This window comes from Pelecanus crispus, chromosome 2, assembly GCF_030463565.1.
Source record: "Pelecanus crispus isolate bPelCri1 chromosome 2, bPelCri1.pri, whole genome shotgun sequence".
In the NCBI taxonomy this organism is placed as follows: domain Eukaryota; kingdom Metazoa; phylum Chordata; class Aves; order Pelecaniformes; family Pelecanidae; genus Pelecanus; species Pelecanus crispus.
This window is the reverse complement of record NC_134644.1, coordinates 56,827,789-56,852,828: the sequence shown is the minus strand read 5'-3', so window position 1 is coordinate 56,852,828 and position 25,040 is coordinate 56,827,789. Positions and strand designations below refer to the sequence as shown.

The 25,040-nt window shown below is 42.5% G+C and overlaps 1 protein-coding gene across 1 annotated transcript in view; it reads left to right on the top strand.

The window, feature by feature from the left end:
* Positions 1-25,040, top strand: part of ITGA9 (integrin subunit alpha 9) — a 227,411-nt gene that overhangs the window by 156,834 nt on the left and 45,537 nt on the right. The window contains exons 19-22 of the mRNA XM_075705767.1: positions 16,279-16,365; positions 17,779-17,858; positions 21,220-21,309; positions 23,999-24,107. Coding sequence (XP_075561882.1) covers positions 16,279-16,365; positions 17,779-17,858; positions 21,220-21,309; positions 23,999-24,107 — 366 coding nt within the window. The remainder of the gene's footprint in view (positions 1-16,278; positions 16,366-17,778; positions 17,859-21,219; positions 21,310-23,998; positions 24,108-25,040) is intronic.

The window sequence follows — 25,040 nt, the reverse complement described above, 5'->3', positions numbered from 1 at the left end:
TTTTTCATGGGTTATTGGAGAGCATGGACTCATACCTGTGAGAACGCACTATTGTTATTAAGCTTATCTTAATATCTCTATGCACTGATCATGAGGGAATAATCCAACCCATAAAAAGATATGTATTCATCCACAATTTTTTTGAAATAAAGGTGTAATAAAATGCAGTGCACTGCTGACAGGTTATAACAGCATACGTAGTTTGATTATACCTGTAATGGTACGAAGAATGTAGGAACGTGTGGTCTGTAATTCTGGATATGATTTTTTTTGGACTCTCAAGACCTAATTTTCTTTTGTGGACAATCATATTGTGTCTGGACAGCCATTTAATCCTACAAAGTTTCTGGAGTTTTGTAGATAAAAGCTTTTTTAGGAACAGCACAGTCTAGATTACTACTGAATTTAGCTGAATGTGTGTCATAGCAGTTTTTTGTGTGATAGTTTTTATGGTTGCTTTTTAAATATATCACTAGGGAGTCAGGAAACCTGATTTTCTCTCAGTCTTTATTTTCCTCAGGGTTTTACTATGTTTTTGTATGTGGAACTTGAAGGACATGGCAAGTATGCAGAAGTTGCCTTAAGCTTAGTACTATATTAGTGTATGTACTAGCCCGTATAGTGTTTTCAAAGGGTGTGTCTTCACATTTTTATGATCAAAGATTTTATCTTGGTTGGCAAACGGATAGTTCATTACTAAGTAGGCACCATGTTGTAATGCTTTGGTACGTGTGGATCGTGGATTTTCCCCTTTCTGCACCTAAGTCTCCATTTTTCATGAAATCTTTTACTCTTACTTAAAAAATAATGTGGCAATGCATGATTCATAAGACTGGAAGTTGTGCACCCAGGTTACCTTTTGCAGGTTTCTTTTTTAGATGAGACTTGTAATCAACAGATGCAGAGAGGAAACAAATGTATGTTGTGTTCAACCTTTTTAAAGAGTCTCTTTTGCAAGGATTGGTCTGCGTTGAATTTCCTATCACAGTTGGGTCATGGTCCAGTGTGCATCTATGCATGGGCCTCTGGCTGCTTGGCAGAAGTATTGGATGAGACCACTAAAGCCACAAATTCTAAAATGAGGTGCAAGAACATGGAGGAGATGGGGTTTGGATTAGATTTAGTCTTGAGTTTCCAGGTTTGTATTTGGTTGCATTAATGTCTTGGGGACTGTTCTGATGCTGTGGCACTTGCAGCCAGCGCTGGGATCCCACTGGAGACGAGTGTCCAGGCCAGTGCTCCAAACAGTGAGGAGGTTGCTGAGTCCATTTTCCATTTGCCTTGCACATGGCAGCAGTTCAGCAGGCCAGCTTGCTTCCCAGTTATTTTTGATCCTGTTTACTTGTTGTCCCGTTGTTAGATGCAAAAGGCTGTTGCCTGCACCATGCCAGGAAATGACACTGTGTGCCTTTAGAAAGGAGAGCTCTACATCTCTTGGAATAAATGAAAAACAGTATTTCAAGTGATGGCAATAGAAGATTTGTTTTTCAAGGTGGCTATCCAAGACAGCAGCTAGGGAAGGTGTCTAGTAAATCAGCTGGGTGGACTTAGGGTGGGCACTGAATTTTTCCTGCTATCCTGCTGTCTACGGTAGGAAGCAAACAAAAGAAAGGGGTGTTTCACACCATGTCTGGTCAAGCTGTGGCACTCCTTGCAGCCGGATCAAGTGGGTGCTAAAAAAGTGTGGGGTAGGTAAGCAGGTTCATTGGCAAGGAATCCACAGATGGTTAGGGAATACACAGCAACTAACTCTGGCTCAGGACATCTTTGGGTCAAAAAAGTTTGGAGACGGAATATTTTGGGGAAAATAGCTCTGTATGTTTGCCTTGCTCTCATACCCTTCCCCAGGCACTCACTTTGGCCACTATGGAGGCAGGTTACTGTGATGGAGAGTTTATTCATCTTCCGTTGGCCTCTCTCTGTGGTTGTGAAGATAATCATGTTTTGCCTATGCACGTGCTGAACTCTAAGCACTCTTTGAAAAGCCAGCAGTTCCTACTGAAAGGGAATAAATCATACAAATAAATACAGGGATGTGCTTTTGTACCATTACATGCCAATTTATATAGATCCTGCTGAAACTGAATTTTATATTTGTGTTGGAAAAAAATGGGCAGCAGGAGTGGCACCAGGATCTCAAGTCCCTTGTGCAGGCTCTCTGACTCGGTTTGCTCCCATCCAGCACTATCCTGTTGCAAGGCCTGGACACCCATGCCGTGCAGCTCCAATGGTCTTTCTCCTGCTCAGTGATGGCTCCATACCGGAGACAGGGCTGGTCAGACAGATCTGTCAACCAGCTCTGTTGGACCCTCAGGAGCACTGGGGAAGGGGCAGTGGGCCCCGCCTCGGGCTGCAGCTTAGCTTAGCTGTGCAACCCATGACACTGGTCCTGAAAAATAAGAATATTAAATTATCTGTGCGATTAGAATTCACGTTAGAAGTGATGGTTGCCATCCTTTCAGTATTGAGCTGAAAAACTCAGGCAAAAGTACGAAAATCTGCTGAAAAGACCTTACGCTTACACAAATGTAAGCATAACCTGCACATGCTTGGCTCCTCAACTACAATATCTACTGAAGGTAATAACCTGTGGGGTACAAAATACCTGCTATAAAGTGGCTGTGCTCAAGTCATTTGCAGTGTGCCTGTGAGTTACTGATTTTGGCTCTAGGAAAAAATCTTCTTTTGCTTGGCTACAAGTACACAGTTTCCTTTTTATTTTGCCTTGTGCCTTGCTAGTGAATGGGGCACCGTATGCGTGCCTGCATGTGTGAGTGTGTGTAAGGAAGAAAGCAGCTGAATTTGTTCAAAACCTGGTACAATATGAATGGACTGAAAATATAAATACTTCTGACAATACTGGGTCGACTCGGGGATCCTGTATGCCCCTAATCCTTCTCCAACTAAGGCAGAGCAGTCTATTTTTTTTATCAGAAATAAACTTTCGGTGGAACTGATGGAATAGTCAGAACTTCTCAAAGTTGAATGATTGGTGTTTCCAGTTATGTCAGCTCGTTCATCGAAGAGGAAAAAAAAGTCTTAGCTTTATTATTACCCCCTTTGATTTTTGTCTCTTTTTTTCTTTCTTTTTTTTTTTTAATGCAGCAGCCATAAATCTATCCATATGTATTTATAGGGCAAGGAGTATAGCAATAGGAGCAACATATATTTTGGAAATATCTGCAAGGTCAGATATCTGTGAAGGTACCTAACATAGTGTGATACCTTACCAGCTCCATTACAATCATGGTGTCCTTTCTCCCATTTCCTCATCTGAACTGTTTATGGTGGAGATAATAAAAATTATTAGGTTATGGTCATGAGTGGAACTAATGGGTTAATCCCAGTCTGAAGCCAGTATACTTTTGTCTGGCTGCCTCAGCTGGAAAATAGTATGAGCAGTAGACCTCAAATGAAGTTTGATGTTAGCTTTGTTCCTTTCTGTCTGTCTTTCTGTCTTTCTGTCTTTCTGTCTTTCTGTCTTTCTGTCTTACAGTCTTCTGACTGTACATAGTTTTGAAATGCTGCATGCAAAGAAGAGCAAGAGCAAAGGGGCCTGTTTATTGTTTTAGCCAGAGAGTTCCAAGCAAGGAATTCTTTCTCTTTCTATTCCAAGCAATAATTACATTTTTCCACAATAGAAAGTACGTCTTATGTGAAAGGCACTTGTGTCTTAATTGAAGTTATGAGCCTGACTCTTTAGTGAGGATTACAAAAGACAGGTAAAAACTGGATCACTGGAATGGCTTTTGGTTTTATTAAACATGAATTCATAGAGACTTAGAAAGGTAGTAATTTCTTGGTAATGATGGACATGAATTACATTAAACTATTCAGTAGGTAAGTCAAGCTTGTGAAAGTGTCTTGTATTCCAAGGTTGATGCTTCACTACTTTGCATTTTTAGTAGTTTTTTAATTGTGCGAGTGATAGTAACTGCCCCATCCTACAAGCAGGCAGCCCTTTTGTCCTCACTTTTCTTGGTTGTCTGAAGAGGGGTAGTGACACAGCAAACAAGAAAGACCACTTTCAAGAGACAGCTGATCATAATACACTCTGAAATGAAGTTGTCTTGTTAGAAGTACCTTGTCATTGCTTAGCATCCTTTAAAGGAAGGAAGGACAAAAGAGAAGATCAATTTGCAAGAGGGAGAAACCAGAAAGGGATCCAAGTGCAAGCAGGGCTCCCTGCCACAACCTGCTCAAGATGTTTTTTTCTTAAATACTGCAAGGGACGGAGGATTTAATCTGAATCCTTCCTGTGAAAAGAACACTCTTCCTTTTTTGGTAGAAAACGAATGAACTGACTTTAGGGCTGGTACTGTTCTTCAACATTTCCTGGATCATTCTTTGGTGGAAGCAGGTAAATCCCATCCCAAAGCCACCCCCAGACTGAGACAAGTGTTAAAAGCAAGGAGGAGCGTTGGCAGAAAGTGGTTGGAGGAAGCTCTCAAGCCCTTGTGTGCTCCTCCAAAGCCTCAGATAGCAAAACGCCCAGGAAATGGTGTGACAGGAGGCTTCCTTGGGAAGTTTCCAGTGCCTGCAGTCAAGGTAGCTGCTGGCCTCCTTCTTGCAGCCTTTCAGCTCAGACGGTTCCTCCCCAGTGGGATCTAGGAAGCGCTACAGGCTCGTGGGGATGGGAGGGAAAAGGCAGCTCAAGCTTTCTGGCCCTGGGAGAACATTTGGTTTGGGTTGTGTTCAGGAGTTAGAGAGGCGTTCAGGAGCCTGAGACTATCCTGACTGGACCAGCAGCCCCCTGTGCTGAGAAAAGAGGCGCAAGTGCCAAGCCTGAGCTAACGCATCTTCCCTGGGGCATGGAGGTGGCTGCAGGGGCCAGAGCCCCAGTATGAGTTCCCAGACTGATGGTGTCAGCAATGATGTCACTCCTCAGATGCTAATTGCTGCTGCGGAGGGGAAGGGTGGCCTCAGAAATGCAAACTTGTCATTAACAGTCGGATTCCAAAAAATACATATTTGCTCTGCTGAGAACTATTTTCCTCTGTGACTGCTTTTGTACCACTGTCTGTGGAAAGGATGTAAAAGCAAGAATAAGGCTTGCATCTCTATTCCAAACTTTTATGAGACATAGTAAGGACATGACAGGGAAAGTCTGGTGTCTCCAGCTGTTACTCACCTGGACAACTCCACTGGGGACACTGTTCATCCACCACTGTAAAATAGGCTACCATCTTGCACTTGGGGGACACTCGATCAGTTTATCCTAAATAACAAGCTCAAGTGACTTAGTCATACAGCCCACTGTGTACAAATTTAAAGGGCATTCCTTATGTTATTAATAACACCCAGGTTATGCCCAAGGGTGCTCCAGTGGATGAGCATTGTGCTGTGGGCAGGTGGAAGACTGACCTTTAAGCTGCTCCTGCTCTGCTGGCAGAGTGCCTGTAGCTGTACATTGACACGAATGGAAAAGGGTCATACAGTCAGGCCTGACCAAACAGCATAGTTGAAATGTGGCCAACCTTGCGATGAGCGAGGGACAGCTGACCTAACAGTTCTATGGGGACTGTGGATCTTGGTGATGTTCCCTGGATTATTTCCTATATCTTGAAGAAATTAAGTTCAGCAGTTCTCAGCAGTCAGGGGGAAGAAAGATTTAGGTTGTGTAGTACAGTGAAAGCTGATATAAATCTGATTGGTTAATTATAATCTCTTTTAAAAATGAGAGTTAGTGTTGGCAGTGAAGGAGGTGAAACTTCTCAGGGTGGCATCAAAACCCCTTTTCTCCTTAGCGCTTCACTGCCTGCCCCGCAGGTCCCTTAAAAGATGGCAGAAGCAAAACCACAATTGGTTTTGTTGACTGATTCTAAAACTTGTTTTGGGGCTTAATCACTTACATGAGCTGAGCGAACAACTCCTGCTGCTTCTTCAGCTTCTGAGATGGTGTGCTTTAAAAATCTGCTTTGCTAGCTTTTTGCCAGTTAAGATAAAGGTTTATAAGAGAGAAAGAGAGAGAAAAAATAAGAATGTTGGGACTACCCAGTAAATAGAAAAGTTTTTGTCTTTCTCTCCCTTTTTACTCAAAGATTTGTTGTGTTATGGCTGGGATCGGTGAGCTCATGATCTATAAATAGGTTCCATCCAGGGAGGAGAGGGAAGAGGTGGGAGGCTCTAATTAATTATATAGAAATAGTTGTTTTCACCAAATAAGCAGCAAATCCAAGATGTTTGAAGCCAGGCTCGCTGGGCTTGGGGGTGGGGTGTGCCTACAGCATTTACTAGTGAGATCATGGAATAGGACAGAAAATCTCTCCCTAATGCCAAAGAAAACTCCCCCACCCCCACCACCCCAGTTCTTTTTATGAAACAACTGTTAAGGTTCCCCAACGCCCTTTCAAGCTTATTTTCTGATAATGAATCAAAGGATCAATTCATTATCAGAATACGGGTCCAGACGCCCTGCTCTCCCAGATCTTTATACGCGCATTTGGCTGCGTGCGTGTCAACGTACTCAGGGATTGGTTTTGCTTGCTCCTGTAAGCATCAGGATGACGAGGGTCTTCGCCGGTGAAACAGCAGTTTGCAGAGCTGCAGAATTTATGATGTGCGACATTCACGTTTGCTGATTCAGTTTGTTAGGGCAATATCTGTGTGTTGAAAAGTAAAGGAAAACTTCAGTCCCTGTGACTCGTTTAAAACAGATCCTTGCAACACACACACAAAACCATTTTGTTCCACTTTATAATTGGACTGGATATCCAATATTCTTCAACTATTGCATTCACGAGGTTAGATAGATGCTAGTTTCATGACGATGTCTAGCTGAGCAAGTCTGTATTGAGTCTGTATCTCCCTCTCTGTAATATTTTCCCTAGCAGGTAATGATTAACAATAATTTTCACACTGTAGTTGCTATTGCTGCTGATTTATCATTGACTTGTGTTTCATGTTATTCACATTGTTATTTGCATTCCACCTGTGTTTGGAAATTATTTACAACAGAAGAAACCTGTGAATCTGAGGCAACAGAGCTGTTATGTTAAAAGAGTAAAGCTATCTTAATTTCTTTGTCATGAACATCTTTTTCCTCCTTATGTATGATTCTGCCACACACTTTGCTTTGGCAAGTGCAGAAATGCATGCAGAAGAGTTTCTGAACACAAGGTGTTTGCTTGAAGTTGCTGAGTAAACCATGTGTCAGAAAACTGGAATAAAACTCATGAGATTTTTGCTCTGAAAGCAGAAATTCCTTGAAATGTCCATGAGAATTTTTCCTGGAAACTTTGATGGCTTTTAAAGCCACCTGTGCTGGACCACTGCGGTCAATCTTCAAAGCTACTATCAGTAATAGGATTTTTTTTTTTTTTCCCCAGGCCACATTGCATGCTCACAGCTCACGAGCGGCCCCGCGGCCTTCCCATGTGGCCGGTTGCCACCACTGTGTGCCACCGCTGCTGCCTGGGAAGCTGGCCTCAGGCAAGCAGTGCATCCCACCACCACACACAGCTTTCCATGCGCCTTCCTCTGTCTGACACCCTGTTTGTGCAGTGTTGGGAGTCGGCTGTTGATGGCAGTAGGTGTTTGAATGCTTTGTGCATTTGTAACTCCTGAAACAGATGAGAGGAAAAAAAAAAAAGGAAAACCAAACCCCAAAACTGCTGGCTTGGTTTGTGACATACTGAGATTTCCAAATGTGAGTGAGCTGCTGATGCCTTCGGCATTCACTGTGAGCCGAAGGAGTTGGGGAAGGTCTGTGGCTGGCAGGATCAGGCTCAGAAACACAGAGGAAATATTAACTTCTGTTCAGCAGACAGAGAGTACTGCTGACAAAGAGGCAAAGCAAACATCAGACTGCTAGTTGTACTAATAAAACAGAGGCCCAAAGGGCTTTCAGGGATGATAGAGCAACTTTTAAAAGGTGTCTGAGGTAGATCAGACCCACCATTTCAGTCATTTCAGATGATTTTTTCTTGAATTGTTGTACAGTGCCAGGAAGAGTTCCTGGTCAGTAATACCACTGATCCTCTTTGTGTTCTTGCAGTTTTAAAACACCCAGTGAAGCCCCATTTTGGAGGAAAGTGTGGTATCTGTGGAATTTTGTGTTAGAAAAACTGAGCTGTTGTATGCACAAGAAGGGGCCTCCAAGATTAAATTACTCTTGAGTTGCACTTGCATACAATCATAAGGAAACTCAGCCTGGACCAGTCTTTTCATCTGAAAAAATCCCCAAGCTTTCGGGAGCTCAGGCATCCCTAATTGCTCTGTACATGTGGGTAACTGTGATCCATATTATTTGGTAACCTCAGTTGCTATGGAAAGGAAGTACATCAGTATGCTCAGGGGGTGGCTATTAAATGAATTAACAAATCTTCATATCCTTGAAACCTCAGTGAAGGCATTAAGAGAATTGTGAGGCAGGGAGAGATAAGGGTGGGAGCAAAATGAAAATTACACTCTCAAAACCCTAGGGAAACCCACAGGAGGGAAAGTTGTTGATAGTACAACCAAAGGGCTTAGAGTGATTTGAAGAAACTACCTCAAACATCATCAAAGAGGTGAGCCTTTATTTTAGGTTCTTGACAATGGGAGCTGTTTGTGCTACCTGGCTTTGCTAGCTAAGTGCGTAGGAAGCAGATTACCAGCTGTGAACAGACATATGTTCAGTGATATCTCCCAAAAGGAAGATGCTCTTAAAATGCAGGTCAGGTCTATGTAATTGTCCTGTTGGGTGGAACAAAACATCCAGATGTTCATCTAAACTCTCATTTGGGAAAGTGTCCCTCTTCACCAAAAGTACAAATTGGAATTACGGAGGTATAAGTATGTGCTTTAAGTCAGGGTCTGTGATGAGAGTAAAAAACTGTACAAATTTAGCAAAACTGTATTTTTCCCAGCACCTGATGTAAGCCTCCACCTTTGGTGCAGGTCAGAGAACCTGCATTTCCAAATAACTGGTGGGGAGAGTTAGTTGTGAAGTCTATAGTCTATAGGAGAGTATATAGTAGGTAGATGCATAGTATCTAACTTTTGAGACTTAGCATAGCGTGAAGTGGACAGTGCAGGTAGCCCTCCTTTGTGATATTTTCTTAGCCTATTTGTCTTAGGACTTCTAGGATGAGGATACTGTTCATGGTCCCCTGCAGTGTGAAGTGTAATGGTTCACAAACAGGCATTCTAAAACAAGAAAACCAGTAACAAAAAGAAAAGCAGTAAGAGTGTGTGCTCTGGCAACAAGTGCAGGGTTCCTCAGTATTCACTTTTGTCATTCCTCTTTTGTACCCTTTGGAAAATGTGCAGCAGCACGAAAAAACCATAACAAGTTAAATAAATTCTCAGTATCTTCAAAAGCGGAATGTTCTGCCAACATATCATCAGGGCTTCCAGGACATTTTCTCTCTCTTCCAGAGCGTATGTGCTAGTAGCCAGGATTTGCAGGGGAGACTTTTTTCCATCTAAACAACAATAAAAAAGCTTTCATTTGAGTATAGCTAAGAGGAGAGAAATATAAATTGCTGGTAAATGCATTTTCTAATAAGTTAGGTCTTTCTTCCTTCTAAAAAAATATACAGATTATCTTAACAGCTCTGCAATGAAGATATTTTCAGTGCCTTTTTCATTAGTGATTTTAATCCATTCAAAAATAACAGCTAATCAGAAGATTATTTAAAAGAGTGAGGTCAGCTCTGGCACAGATAAACAGTATTGAGAGCAGTACTGAACTTACCCTAAGTTCAGAAATTAATATAACTTTCTGTTGAATATCTTGGTGTGATTTTATTAAAAAAAAATCAGTTAGAGCCATATCTGGCACATTATTTTGCAAGTTTAGTATTGTTCTGTTACATCTCCCTGTTGACATTTCAGATGTAGCATCTGCTGATAGCTTGTGTGCTTAGAAAAGCAGAGAGCTGGCAGGCCATAAATGAGTGTTAGGATAGCTGAATTCACAACTTCTCTGTGAGAGCACTGGTGAGTGCAAAATAACACAAGTGACCTATACTTTTATATTTGTTTTTCTTTGCTGATAGTCATAATTTGGTAGAAGAGTTGTCAGATAGATAAAAGCCTGGTACTGGAGATTGTTGAAGGGGAGCTAACAGTCTGGGGGAGATTACTTAAGGAGATGCTTGAGGCAAGAAGCTTGCAGCCAGTCATGGGTGGGGATGAGGCGTGGGAGCAAGTTGAGGAAGCATGCTGATGACTCTGAGTTGGGGCCAACATCAGTTCAGAGGAGTTGGTATACCTTTGGGGAAGAAATGAATGACCCTAAGGGTGGAAAAAATAAAAATGGAGTATGGTTATATGAACTGCCAGATCAGGCTCAGGAAAGTTGGAGGGTTTTGGTTGGACATAAGTGAGGCAGAGAAGGGTCAGGGTGTATTGGCTGATCAATAAGTCATCCCATATGAGCTATGTGAGACTCCCTTGGGAAAAAAACATATGCAATCTGATTTGACAACCGTCAGTCAAGGTGAAGCTGAGGAATTTTCAATATCCTTCTTTGGGCTGTGCCGTTTCACGTATGGTGGCCATTTGTGGTCATCCACATTCAGGAAGAGGGAGCTCAATTAGGATCAACATGTGTGCGTCAACATGAAGACTCTTCCCAGAGGCAGAGTATCTGACCTGTGACTGTGTTTTATCTGGAGCCAGGCAACCTTTCTTCCACCAGCAGTTCTCTCTTACTGTTTTCTTGAGGCATTCGCTTTTCCGTCTTCTTAGGTCTTAGATTTGGCAGTTAACCAAGTTGAAAAGGACCCTTGAAGGTCAAAGTAAACAATATTTAAGAAATCTTCTAAAAATGTTTGTTTCAGGAGGAGGGGGACAAACAGCAGCTTTGTTTGAGCAGGATTTGGTTCTAATAAGGGACCTTTTCCAGGATCATACCTGAAGTAATCTGGTCTTGCACTCCAGCTGGCACTAGTCCCACCTCTGTACCATGAGAACATTGGGCCCATCAAATACTATTAAGGGAAGACAAGCTTTTAAAATGCCAAAATACATGCCATGAAAGACTTATTTGGTATGACCCGTTCTAGTGCTGACAAGCTATAACCTACCTTACGTGGCCTGAAAAATGTGTGGTTCTCTTGCAGTCCAGTTACAATCTCTGTGATAGGAAAGGAGCAAGATCTGGGGTAGTTCCATGTGTTATATCCCCAGATAATCAGCTAGATGAAGCCAGCAAAAGGATATTGCTCTTGAGTTATTCCAGGGTAAGATAATGATCCCATAGTTCAGCATCCCATCTATGTGGTTAAAATGCTTTATTTATGCTGAAATGCTTTCTAGACCAAGCTGAATGCATTGTTTTAAGCATTCAGCTTGATCTAGCTTGTCTAGCTGTCTGAAGCAAATTACTCTGTGAGCCCCTTGCTTTCTTCTGGTTAGGGTCTGAGTTGTTTTGGGCAATAAGGATTTGACTGCACATAGCGTATGGGTTAGGAACAAGAATATGAGGAGACATTGCTCCAAGGTGCATCCCACATTGTCTGCCTGTAGTCAGATGTACTCGGAGCTCCCATGTTCAGCACCAGCCCACTTCTGCTGAGGCAGGTACTGGCCAAAGATGCCAGTGGAGGAGACAGCTGGTGTCCCCCAGTGAAGACTGTGTGGTGCACCAAACAAATATCTGAAACAGCAGAGAGATGGGGAAGAACTGGGGAAGAACATGAGCATCGCTGAAATTTCTCCTCTCAAGTCTTAAATTTAGCAAATAGCAACATTCCCAGGTTGCTGCTTCTATGCACTACATTAATATGATCATTACCGGCCTCCTGCACTACTTAGTTGAAATCACACATAATATTTACACTTCAAAACACTTATGTTCAAAAACAAGGCCAGTTTGTTACATCTCTGCTCATACACCTGATTGCATGCCCCAGGGATTATGTTTGACAGCATTATGCTACAGAATTTAGGTTGAGTTGTTCTTTCCCCATGTGCCTCTTATAATGGAGTTGGAACTTGACTGTTTCATTGCTCGTGTTATATTATCAGGAACTTTTCTTTCTGCAGTAAAGGACTTTGAGAAGTCCGTGAGCCAGTCTGAGCTTCATGTTTCTCATACCCAGGTCTGCATTTGTTACACAGTAATAGTACAGCTATTTGGCTAATTAGCTCACTATTGGTCTGATTGACTCTCCTAAGAATATGAAATGCTCTGAAATGTTTCAGAAAGAAAACAAAGTTTTCCAGATAAAGCTTCACACTGTCTTGTTGGAAGGGAAGCTTCTAATGCCTTTGGCTACGTTTTCTAAGCAAACTAGAAACTGCTATGGAAACTCATGCAGTAAGCTGGGTTATATTGTCATAGAGAAGCATTGCACACTAAAAGCATTACCTAACATCAGTGAGAAGTAGCATCCAAAATTTCTGGAAGCCCAGAGTTGCACTGTTTCCATTCCCTATTTGTTAGATATGACAGCACCAACCCTTCAGCTTGCAGGAACAGTGTGAAAATTGAATTTATTTAGTGCTTACAGAGTACCCACGTGTTACAGAACTGAACACCATAGGAAATCCCATGAAGAAACAATTTTCTCTCTCTCCAAAACAGTGCACTGCAAATAAAGCCTGAAGCCAGACAGTGAGCAGTGAAGGAAAAACAAAATGTTTACTCGTTAGCTGAGCTTCTCCATCCTAATCACAGAGCAAGGCAAGGGGTCCATGGGAGAAGTTTTCTGGGTAACCTGTGTAATTTAGAAATGTGCAGAAGACTGAACCAGTGTCATGCGGGCCAACTTATTTCTGCTCTTTCCTAGCATTGAACAGTTTGACTTTGTAGCATTAACAATGTTGTGTTACTATCAAACATTAAACTGGATGGTATGCTAGTGAAGCCAGAATGTTGTTCGAGTCAATCTTACTGCATCCATTAAGCTGTTGCAAGCAGTAACAGCAAAACCAGCCAGTGCAACATTATCTGTCATTTCCTTAACAGACCATTATAAAGCAACTGGCATCTGCCTGCCTGCTCTCAGGGCTGCAAAGGCAGGCAGCCACCAATGTGCAAAATGAAGTAGTACTGCACTTCTTCCATTATCAAGATGAGAGTTCTTTCTGTTATCGTGTTTTTTGACATCCCTGAAGCGATATGGCCTTGAGGAGAGGAGGCAGCCTCTTGGGTCTGTCTGGTCACTGTCACCACCAGACAGCTATGTAAATAGAAACCCCTCCTGCATGAACAGAGGTTGGGAGTTGATGAAAGAGAGTTCATAGGTTGCCACAGTTAGGCGGCAAGGGACATTTGAACAACACAGAACCAAGAATGTTCCCAGAGGAAACAGCTGTGAATTTTTTTGTTTGGTTATGCAGCTGCTCAGTGTTCACTTGATCACTCACATAAAACGGGAGAACCTCCCAGACTGCCAAGAGGAAAAGGCAAGGGAAGGGGATGCTTCACCATGAAGCACTTGCTCTGCTGTTTTGTATTAAACAGAGGAGAAAATCTAACACAGCATATGAGGATGGCAACTTTGTACGACTGAAGCTAGGTATTTGTTTTGCTGGGCAGTGCCATCTTTTGTATTTCTGCAAATAGAAGTCTACTGAAGATTGCAAGGAAACAAATCCATAAAGAAGCTGAATGTGGAGGCCACTGCTCTGGCATTTGAGTAGTACTGGAGTAATATCTCACCATCAGGCATCCCCAAGCATGCACGGATCTTCTCCTTACATTGTTTTCTTTTCATATGAAACCAGTGAAATACTGCCTGAGTCAGATGAGAAAGATAGCATTAGTGCTATAATTTTCTATAAATGTGTGCCCTGATTTGAACCATGATTTTGAAGATAAAGGAGACCTTGTCTTTCAGATATCACAGGAAGCAGTTAGAAGATCAAGAATCTGAACGCTGTCAGACTTGTAATTAGGATAATAGTTACGTCTGTAGAGCACTAATGCTGTGCTCAGGTCAGAATGTGAAAGGCAGAGAGGCATTTCCTGGAGATGCTTATAGCCTGAGTCCATGGTTCAGGAAGCTACTTCCACATGTGCTTGTTCCAGCTGAGAATGGTACTTATGTAAATGCCTAATTTTAAGTGCATATTTAAAACAGATCTCATATGTGAAGTGATTTGGGAAATGAGCATAAGGAGACAGAGCCTGGGCTTCGCAAACTGCTGTAGATACCGAAAATAGGTCAAATAAATCATATGTCATGTAGCTAAGAGGTTCTCAGCTACATGTCTAGAATAGAGTTAATTTATAGATTCAGATGTCTAAATGTAGGCATTCATATTGTAGCTGCATAACATCTGCTCGAGGGTAGGATGGCCCTGCAGAGGGACCTGGACAGGCTGGACCGATGGGCCAAGGCCAACTGGATGAGGTTCAACAAGGCCAAGTGCCGGGTCCTGCACTTGGGTCACAACAACCCCATGCAACGCTACAGGCTTGGGGAAGAGTGGCTGGGAAGCTGCCTGGCTGAAAAGGACCTGGGGGTGCTGGTTGACAGCCGGCTGAACATGAGCCAGCAGTGTGCCCAGGTGGCCAAGAAGGCCAACAGCATCCTGGCTTGTATCAGGAATAGTGTGGCCAGCAGGAGCAGGGAGGTGATTGTCCCCCTGTACTGGGCGCTGGTGAGGCTGCACCTGGAATACTGTGTCCAGTTTTGGGCTCCTCAATACAAGAAAGACATTGAGGTGCTGGAGCGTGTCCAGAGAAGGGCAACAAGGCTGGTGAAGGGTCTGGAGCACAGGTCTTATGAGGAGCGGCTGAGGGAACTGGGGTTGTTTAGTCTGGAGAAGAGGAGGCTGAGGGGAGACCTTATCGCTCTGTACAACTACCTGAAAGGAGGTTGTAGCGAGGTGGGTGTTGGTCTCTTCTCCCATGTAGTTAGCGATAGGACAAGAGGAAATGGGCTCCAGCTGCGCCAGGGGAGGTTTAGATTGGATATTAGGAAAAATTCTTCACGGAAAGGGTAGTCAAGCACTGGAACAGGCTGCCCAGAGAGGTTGTGGAGTCCCCATCCCTGGAGGTGTTCAAAAAACAGGTAGACGTGGCACTTTGGGACATGGTTTAGTGGGCATGGGGGTTTTGGGTTGATGATTGGAATGATGATCTTAGAGGTCCTTTCCAATCTTACTGATTCCTCGTTTTTACTTTCATTATAAATGATCCAGCCACCAAGCCAGGAGGCGTGGGGTTGCTACTCTACCCTTAATTAGTTTAGTGGTGGACTTGGTAATGTTAGGTTAATGGTTGGACTGGATGATCTTAAAGGTCCTTTCCAACCTAAACGATTCTATGATTCTGTCAGTACCATAACTCCAGTGATGATCTAGTCAATACTAGGGCCTAGAGAGGTATTCAGCCCAGTCTAAACGAAACGTCTGCATTTGGTCTGCTGAACCATTTTCTACATCCATTGACTATGATGGGAGCACTGACATCTAGATCACATAGCAATCACTTGCTGTGTAGGCACCTAAAAGCGCATATCAGATTCCAGAGCTGAATCCCACTCCTAAAGTTTAGTGAGATGAACTTGCCTACAGTGACAGAGCATAAAACTGTTCCCTGATAATCTGGAGATGAGAAAGTGCTAACCTGGAGCCAGACACTTATTTTATGGAGCAAAAAAACACTCTCCATTGAATAAAAGTATTTCTGTTGTTGTAGTGGAGTCACTTGTCAAGCAGGATAGGGCTGCTTCAACCTTTTTCGTTTGTATTATTGACAATGTTCATAGTCTGTCAATGTTTAGCATGAGGAGAGGCTCATCCCTCTACTTTAACTATGCCCCCATTGTATCACTAAAGAAAGTTGGTATCCATACCAACGTGGCTCGTCCTGTGGACCAGAGAAAGAGATCAGGGCAGTGAATGACACCAGGACCAGCTTAACATTTTTTCCAGCATGTGTGTGTGGCATGTTTTGGTCACTGTCACCCAACACAGTTGTCTCTTTAAGATCCTGGTACCTGGAAAAACTACCTTGGGGAACCTGTCTTCTGGACCATTTGAAAGCTGTCTTTTAATAAACAGAGGGAACAACTGATGGTCTGATTAATCCAAGAACTTGGGCTGATCCCCTGACTCTAATGTGTGTAGTAATGCAGTATTTCCCCATGCTCTGTCTCTCAAAGCAATGGTCTGATGGTTGTCTTCTTCCCAGTGCTGGTCTGACTGAGGTGGAGTAAGGACGTACAACACTGCACTTTTCCTTATTCAGTGAGTGTTAGTTTTTCTGGGAATAACAGTGCCATGGTGGGAAATGTTTGGTTTTCTATGATATTTCATCACAATGGTATTTCTTAGTAATCCTCTTTTTCTCCCCAAATCTATCATCTCATGGTCTTTTTTATTTTCTTACAGGAGGAGCTGGGCATTGCCTGTGAGTTGCTGGAGTCAGACTTCCTCAAATGTAGCGTGGGATTTCCTTTCATGAGATCGAAATCTAGGGTAATGTTATGATGTTTGCATTTGCAGAGTGATGGTCTGTTCACCTCTTTGTCTCCAAGGAGTGGCTGGAAGGGCAACTGCTCTGTCAAACGTCTGTGACTGATACTTTCTGTAGCTTTCTAACCCAGATATCCAAGCCTTTCACAGTTACAGAGGGTAGCTGTCCTCTTTCCCACCAGACAGAGCCAATGACAGTACCCTGTGCACTGCAATACAATGCTCTTGAAAAATGCTAGAGTTGCAGCTACGAAAAATCTGCAGAAAATTAGAAAAGGACTCTCTGTCATATTTATGTTGCCTTACTCTGTTTTTATTTTTGTCTTGTCTCACATTAAAGTGCAACTAAACTTGTGTGAATGACAATGAAAATGTCTTAATGACTTTTTCATATTGTGGTCTCCTGGTAGCTTCTAAAGAGGATTTTGCTCAGTAGTAGAAAATGAACTCTCTCATAATGTTTAGAAAACCAGCTGGGTTCTTTCTGTTGCTGTACAAATGACCAACCCAGAAAGGTGAGAAGGTGAGGAATAATTTCAGGACGACTTGAACAAAATGAGTCTGAATTTTTTCAGAAAATTTCAGTTTCAAAAACTGCTCCTTTCCATTTGAATTGACATATCCTTTGACCCAACATGAAAGTTTTTATGTGCTTTATTGACTGTAATGTGCTGTTTTGAAACATTTAAAAAGATTTAAAATGGAATGGAAAAAATAAATGCAGTAGCAAAATATTATCTGGAATGTAAGAATTTCAGTGTTTTGCTTCAGAATGACATAGTTGGGTTATCTTCAGGTATTTTTCAGCAAGCCATTGAAATTAGCATGAATTTGGAAACTCTTTCACTTGGCCAAAAACTGTTTGGAGTTTGGAGTTAGGTAGAAAAGTTGTTGCGTGGGAAAGTTAATGTAGTGCTACAGTGGTCATCAAAGTAGATTCTCTTTCCAAAATTAGCATCTGATTTTATCCATTATGAGGGGTGGCCTGAATGTTGCTTTAGCCTGTGCCGGTTGTTCCAAATCTCTGTGCAGGCTTATGGGATGATCGTTATTCCCCCAAAAGATCTCTTCACCAGCAAGTAATGTATAGATTGGTGCTGGCGTAGTTTCAGGTAGCGATCCCCTTTTACTAGAAGACTATTCCCCTGGCAGATGATCTCCTCAAGAAATATTTTTGAATGGCAATTCTAATAAAGGCCTTTTCACAATGAAGGAAAAATCAGACTCTCTAGTATTTGAACAGAGACAATATTGCTAAGATTTAAAAGCTACTGTACAGTAGAGGAGACTCTCTTACATGTATCAAAATATGTTCCTTTTGTACAGCTAGGCCAGTAAAATATACGCAAAGTTTCAGAATAAATACATTTTGAAACAATATACTGTGTCTCTAAATACCGCTTTTTCTTTGCACAGTATGAGTTCAGTGTGATCTTTGACACAAGCCACTTGTCCGGGCAGGAAGAAACGCTTACCTTCCTCGTCACTGCCCAAAGGTAAGGAAACCTTTGTACATCTTGATGACTTGGATATTCTTTGTTGCCTGAAGTGTGCATTGCATATGCTTGACAATCATGTGACAACAGTCATAGACACGTGTATGTGTAGTAAATGAGGGTAAAATACAGGGCTAAGTGCATGTATTTTGATAATGGCAGTTGGAATAGGTGATCACTGTAGGTCCCCTTCAGCTGAAATATTCTGATATATTCTGAAATATTCTGATATAGAGGAACCATGTGATGCAGCTTCCTGAAAAATGAAGCAGGATCATGCTTTGGCTTTTTTTGCCCAGGCAGTTGCAATTCTGAAGGAGCATTTTGTGTTCTGTCAGTCGGAAGGCCCTTGTGTTTCTGTGCCCATCCCTTTGGGCCCTGTGTCAAGCTCAGCTCAGCTGCGGTTGACGATCAGCACCAGGCAGACCCATTTGTTCCAGCATTTGAATGAAATAAGCGTGCTTGGATGCGAACCAAAAAAGATAAATGCTTTCATCAGATGGTCAGGGATCTCACTGACAGTTTCCAAAGTTGCATGTCTATTTTTTCCCCCTCTGGATCTTCAGCGAGCTATGACAGACTGCATGAAACAGCTGAATAGGGTACTTCCCCAAGGACACTTGCAGCAGGCATTGAAGTAGGGTATGATGCCAAATATGTGTGCACAGGGCTTTTATCTCGGGCAGAATAAAAGGTGTGACACATGCTCTGTGCCTCCTAAGATCATGTGCCACAAAGCAGGAGGCTCCATGGCTGATTTGGTCACTGGCACTGTCTGGGTGCGTATGGGAACTGACAATAGCACGGCTGCATTAACCTGGGCCATAAACTGCTGCTCTGACAGGCTGTGTGTGTGGCTGGTTCCAACTTCATACCCTCCCATGTCAAAATCAGGATCTCCAGCCTGAATTCTCCTCTCCAATTTGATGACACCTCATCAACCAGCTGAAGATGAGAGATGAGATGTAGCGGTTGCTGAGTGACTGCTCTCATAAGGCATAGTCCTCCCCCTGCAGTAACAGCTGTAGGTGGGAACAAGATCCTGCACCACGTGTGGCTGGTATGAAACACTGAAAGTGAGACCTTGCATCAGAGGGGCAAGACCATGTCTTGCATGTTAGAGAAGTTTTATTCTTTGTGAGGAGAAGTTTGTTGTGCGTTCAGATGACCCCTTGATGCTTCTAGGTCAGGGAGGTGCATCAGTTTCTGCTAGGTGAAAGCCAGCTGGTGCAAAGATGGGTCAGCACTCCTTTAAATTTGCCCAGCCAGTGTTGTCCAGATTGTACCTCTCATTTCCCTGCTTTGGATAGCACAGGGCTTTCCTCTGTAACCTCACTCCTCAGATTTCTGTTCCCTACCAGTGAGAAGGGTTAGTCAGAGCCTTTATATGCAGCAAAAAAAAACCCCAGTAGTTTGTACACATAGTGTGAATGCTCAGAGGGGTTAAGAGAAAGTTTCTCATTTCAGAAGGTTTGGTAGGAGGACAGTTGTGTTTTGAAGGATTCAGCTGAACCTCCAAAGACAACAGGGCGGGTCCCAGTACTGATTACCTTCATTTTCTCTGTGACTTTGAGCAAATTGCTCAATTCTCTTGCTGTCAAATAAGTGTAATAAAATCTTTCTACCACAAGAGTTGCAGGGAGCCCTGGGGTAAACTCAGTGATAAGGAGATGGAGAGGAAGTGTCTCAGTACAGACAAACTGCAATGAGTGGGCACAGTGTTTCCACACAAAATTGGAGCTAGTCTGGCAGAAATGGCTGGGTGCAGAGAAGCTATGCCATGCTGTCATGGGAAAGTAAGTATTGCCCTTCAAGTGGCCATTTAAGCCTGTCTCTTGAAGCTGCAAATTTGGCAGTAGCAGCCGTAACAAGAGACTGGTTCAGTAGTGGGAGGGATCAGTTGGAGGAAGGGCTAAACATTACATTACATTTACTCTTTCTGTTTAAAAAAACCAAAACCAAAAACAAAAAACCCAAAAAACCAAAAAGCCTCTTCTGTGCTTCCTGGTGTGAACTATTTTTCTAGAGCTAGATTCACTGAGCTATACTTTCCTTTTCTGACAGTACCTTTGCTCCATCTGAAACAGATAAGCATGTACCCATGAACCCTATATGGAATTCTACTTGCTTATTCTGCCTGCCACCATGGTATCTCGGTATTTGTGTTGGATGAGAAATGTCTCCATTTTGGACTCTTCTTTGAGCCTATTCAGAGGAAAGGTTTTTATTAAACGTTTTTTTCCTGGGACTGAAAGTTTGTGGGTTTTTCCATCTGGGCCATAGTTTTATTAGCAGACATGGCCAATGTCTCAGTTGCAGAAAGCTGAGCTATATCTGTGCATGTATGTAGCCAGCAGGCTCTGTTTTTGTAATCTGAGCAACTCATCATCTGCATGGTATCACTTGGGATGTTACTGCCTGCTGTTGCCTCAGTGATACTGTCCTCAAATAAATAGGAACATATTTTTTGTTTTGCCAGTTTGATTTGTGAGTAAATCCAATGAACTGCAAGACAAAAGTGACTCCAGAGTCACTGCTGAACAAATTGGAAATATATGTAACATATCTTTCAAGATTGTTCTTCCGAGCTGTCACCCACCAAGCAGACTCACCATCAGAATTAGAATAATTACAAGTTTCCATGTTGGACATGCATTTCAGGAACCTTTCCCAGACTTCATACATAAGTGTTCACACTGAAATAAACTGACTCAAATGAGAGATGGTTGCTTCCTTTTCTCTTTCCTCCTTCTGCTTTTGGCCAGTTGAGGCAACTGCCTTTGAAAATGTGAAGTAGACAACTAAGTACTGGAAGAGGGCCTGGAGCTGCTGAGGGGTTACGGTCAGTTCAGTATGAGGGTCTCACCCAAAAAGCCGCTTGTAGTGGCACCAAATTGGTGCTGTGGTACAATGCAAGTACAATGAAAGCGCAGTTTCATTTACTGAGTCAAGACCCTCTGTGGGCTTTGTGTATCCCTCCCAAACTGACGTACAGTTAGGCTGGGAGAAAATGAACCCTTGCATTGGAGTCTAAGTGTCCTTGTTTCTCTCCACTGTGTATGATGGCTGCTGTAGTTTCGCACTGCCGTTTGAATTCACACTGTGCTCCAAGATAGGTTTTTTGGTGTGAGCCTGATCATGTCACAGCCACAGAGGAGCAGTCGCAAAACACGTGCTTCATGTGTGTGCCCTCTCCAAGGTGGGATGAACAAATGTAACTCTTAATCTTTTTAAGGAGAGCTGACATCACTCAAATAGAGAGGCTCGGAGTACAAGGCAGAGAGATGGTAGCTGTGAAGCTGTGTGATATATTGCAAAGGCTGTCGATTTACAGCATGTTTATTTTTGCTTTCTGGCACAGTGGAAACCTAGAACGCACTGAATCTCTGCATGATAATACTCTAACCCTGTCGGTGCCCCTGATGCACGAAGTGGACTCATCTATCAACGGGTAAGTACCAGTCACCAAATTAAAACAACAAAAATAATAATAATTCTAGCAATAACATCTGAGTCTCTTCCAGTGAGAAACTGAATTCTTCTCTTTGTTTACATGTAGCCAGACTGTTGTTTTTTCCCTGTTTCCCAGACTCTGGAAAGACAGACAACCTTATTCATTATCTGGGAGTTTTATTTGTTGTGCCTTCCATTCCAACACTGTACCTCTTTCTCACTCCTTTCTAGCTAACGCTAATTAGTTACCATCACATTTATAGTAGGTATTGTAGTGATCATATTTGAATTCATGTGATTCTGTAGATATGATGTACCTTAAAATAAAATAAAAACAGAACAAGTAAATCACATCTTGTTCCTTAGGGCATGTCTTTAAGGATGTGGTTGAGAATCACCAGGCCAAAGGTTAGGGTCAAATGTTCTGGGATTTTAAGGAGGTTGGTGGAGTCTAGCTGTTCGCCTTTCTGTTTAATTTCACAATCAGAATTTGCTTCTGTTCATTTTCCCACTCCCTCTGCTCCCTAGTCTGCAAGGCATCTGAATACCAACCAAGGAACATCACTCACCCTTTGACTGAAATACTTGTATAACACATAGCCATTGTCCGGGACTGCCCATGTGTGAGTTCCTGCCTTTGTTCTCAGAGGTCTTTCCTTCCACTTCTGTATTACAATCTAGAATGAAAGATTTGTGGTCAGTCCCAACAGACAAACCGTCCTCTAGCATAGACAGTGTTCGAGTTGTAATTGGGGGACCTGGTCACTGGAGGTGAATTAGTGTCCATGTAGACTGAGAAAGTTGACATTCATTCCTTAACTGGGGAAGGAAAAACTCCTCAGCAGTGTCCCCAAGAAGTCAGTGTCTGTTTTAGCCACCATTTTTGGCAATCCCCAGAGAATACGTATTGTCTAAATGAGCAGTGCGGGTTGGCATCAGTGGAAGTCAAAAATTCCCTTCACCAGTGTGCTACATGTGTAGGAACAAAGTTACCTGACTGACGTGTGATTTGGCTGAAAAGCTGGGTAAACTCAGATTTGTGGCCTAGTCTGGGTTTTACCACTTAAAGCTGATTTCCCCTCTTGTTGCATAGAAATAAAAGCCCTTAATGACTGCCACAATAGTCAGAATGGCTTGACCCTGCTCAGAGAAGTGAAGAGCGCTGTCAGACCTCACAAGATGAATAGCAAGGACAAAAATCTTCTCCATATTGAGAGTACAGTCTCAGCAGTGTGTTCTGGAAGTTTTTGAATGCTTTCATTGTTACAGATTGTGTAGAAATTTAGCTCTGTATCCCTTGCTTCTTGATGCTTTGATACAGATTGGGTTTTGTACAGCTTTACAGATAGGAATGCTTTCATGTATGTCTCTGGATCTCTGTCACCTACAGAATACTGCATGCCAAAAAACATGATAAAAATTGGGCTCTCTTCTTTCTCTTCAGAATGTACTTTTTAAAAGCACAAGGTCTCTGAATTTATAAGCCCCACCCAAGTGACTATGTGGATTTTTTTTTTCTTTCTCATAGACAAGTTTTATTTAATTCACGTTCACAGAAATGTCCAGCTACCGGGGAAAAAATTGGTTTATTGGAGGGCACAACATTCCCAGGCATGGTAATATTGGTAATAGTCTTTTTTGGACAGTGTATTTTTAAAGCTTATTTTTTTTAGCTCTCCTGCATTTGAGTCTATGAGAGCAAACTTCATCCCTGGTCATAAATAGCCCGGAATGGCTTGCACCATGTTTGGGAGGAGCCTTCTGGCACAACGCCATAAATGGGAGGAGTAAATCTGTCTCTTGCTGTTGCCCCTAGCAATCCCTGGCATAGGAGGCAGGCAGGAAAAAAGGAAATGTACCTAAACAGGCTAAAATCCTGTCTCAAAAAAACCTCTGACCCAAAAGGACAGCCTGGGAAGGAAGCAGAGTTTTAGGCAGCCTCTCGCCAAGGTTTGTCTGAAATTACACCAGGACCCTTTCCAGCCAGTGGAGCAGCCTGAGATTAGGAGGAGGCACAAAGGATGCTTAATGCACTCCTAGTCCTCTTCTACAGGATTTCCAGGTACTGTGTTGTGCTTCCAAGTCTTTTCTGATAAAACCCTACTGCATTTTACTTTGTGATAAGATGATAAGAGTAGTTGAGGAGACTTGGCCTGTGCCACTGTAGTTGAAAGCAAGTTATATCCCCCTCTACTCTTCCCTTTAGCCATCTGCTAATCATAAAGATAGTGAAGCTCAGATAATTAATGAAGTGTTTATTCCTGCAATGCTATGTAAATGGTAGATAAAATTGAAATGTTACTTCAGTGAATATATAACCGAAAGTTTCTTCACGTTAACTTGGTAGTGCAATGATTTCCTGTGTTATGCAAGCTATAGGACTTGCACAAATCATCCATGGCAGGGGACCCTGGAGAAGAGGTTTTGTGATAGGAAAGGAGAAAAAGAGATAAGTAATCAAAAGAAGTGTGCTTCAATGATGGGATGTTAACCTGGGTCAGTTGAGATGCTCTATGTGTAATCTAGTACTGTCAAGAGGAAATACAATCACAAATAACAGATTAATGTAAAATGGCCCCATAGAATTTCACATGACCAGAAAGCAAGGGGTGCAATTCAGCTTGCCCCAAATGTATTTAATTTTGGTGACAAACAGAGCTTACTAAATCTGTGTCTTGATCTTTCAGAGAAGTCTTTCCTACTTCATTTTTCTACGGGGATTCTGTGGAAGCATCCAACTTTGTTCAATTGGAAAACCATGAGTGCCTCTTCCAGTCTCTCAACTTCACACTGCAGGTAAAACTGATCCTTATTTTGACTGCTTTTCCACTTGACAGCACATTCTGGTTTTGTATCTCTCTCATTCTGAGTGTGGTATGGGCTTTGGAGCATGTTTCTGAATCACGGTATGCTGTGCAATGCATACTTGATTGGATGCCACATTTACAGCAGGCAGAGATGGTTTATTTCCTTATCTGAATATATTATAACAAGAATTGCAAATAGGGCATCTCACTTCCATAGGAATGAAGCTGCTACCATTTGTTTCTCTTTCACTTTTCATCACATGCTGAGTAAAGAGCTGTAGTACTCAAGTGCCACATCTTGGATGCAGTCACGGGTTCAAAAGGGAGGAGTAATTCTTTTTAGTGGCATGGTCGTTGAACAGAGGAGTGGGTGACCTTTATCCATGAGAACAAACACATACCTGTGCAAGAGATTCAGACTTGCTAAGTGCCCCTGGTATGAAAATGTTTATATCACTGCTGATAGGAGTACAGCACAAGGAAGAGACTGTGACACTGAAAAGACAGGTGTGAGAAGGTTTCATTAAATGTCTCAGCATCTCAGTGTTATTCAAGTTTTATCTATAGATTACACTTCACATGGCAGTTAGATGGGTTCCTGTTGTGGCAAAAACGTATGGATGATTTGTTATAACAAACTTGTGTGATGTGGCCGAAATGAACTTGTCTCGCTGCCGTGACTGTATCTATTACAAGCACTTCAAATCCTTTTTGACCGCTAGGTGGAACTAGGGAATGATAAATCATGCGGAGGTAGGGGAGTCAAGTATTGTGAAAAATAGTCTTTTGCCTTTTTTTCCCCTTTCTGTTCTCCTAGGCATGAATGCCACTCAGCTCATAATGAATAACACATGTCTTCCTCCACGGACAGACTGTGGTCCAGAGCAATTAAGCCCCCACTGTCATGCAGTGCCCTTAGCTA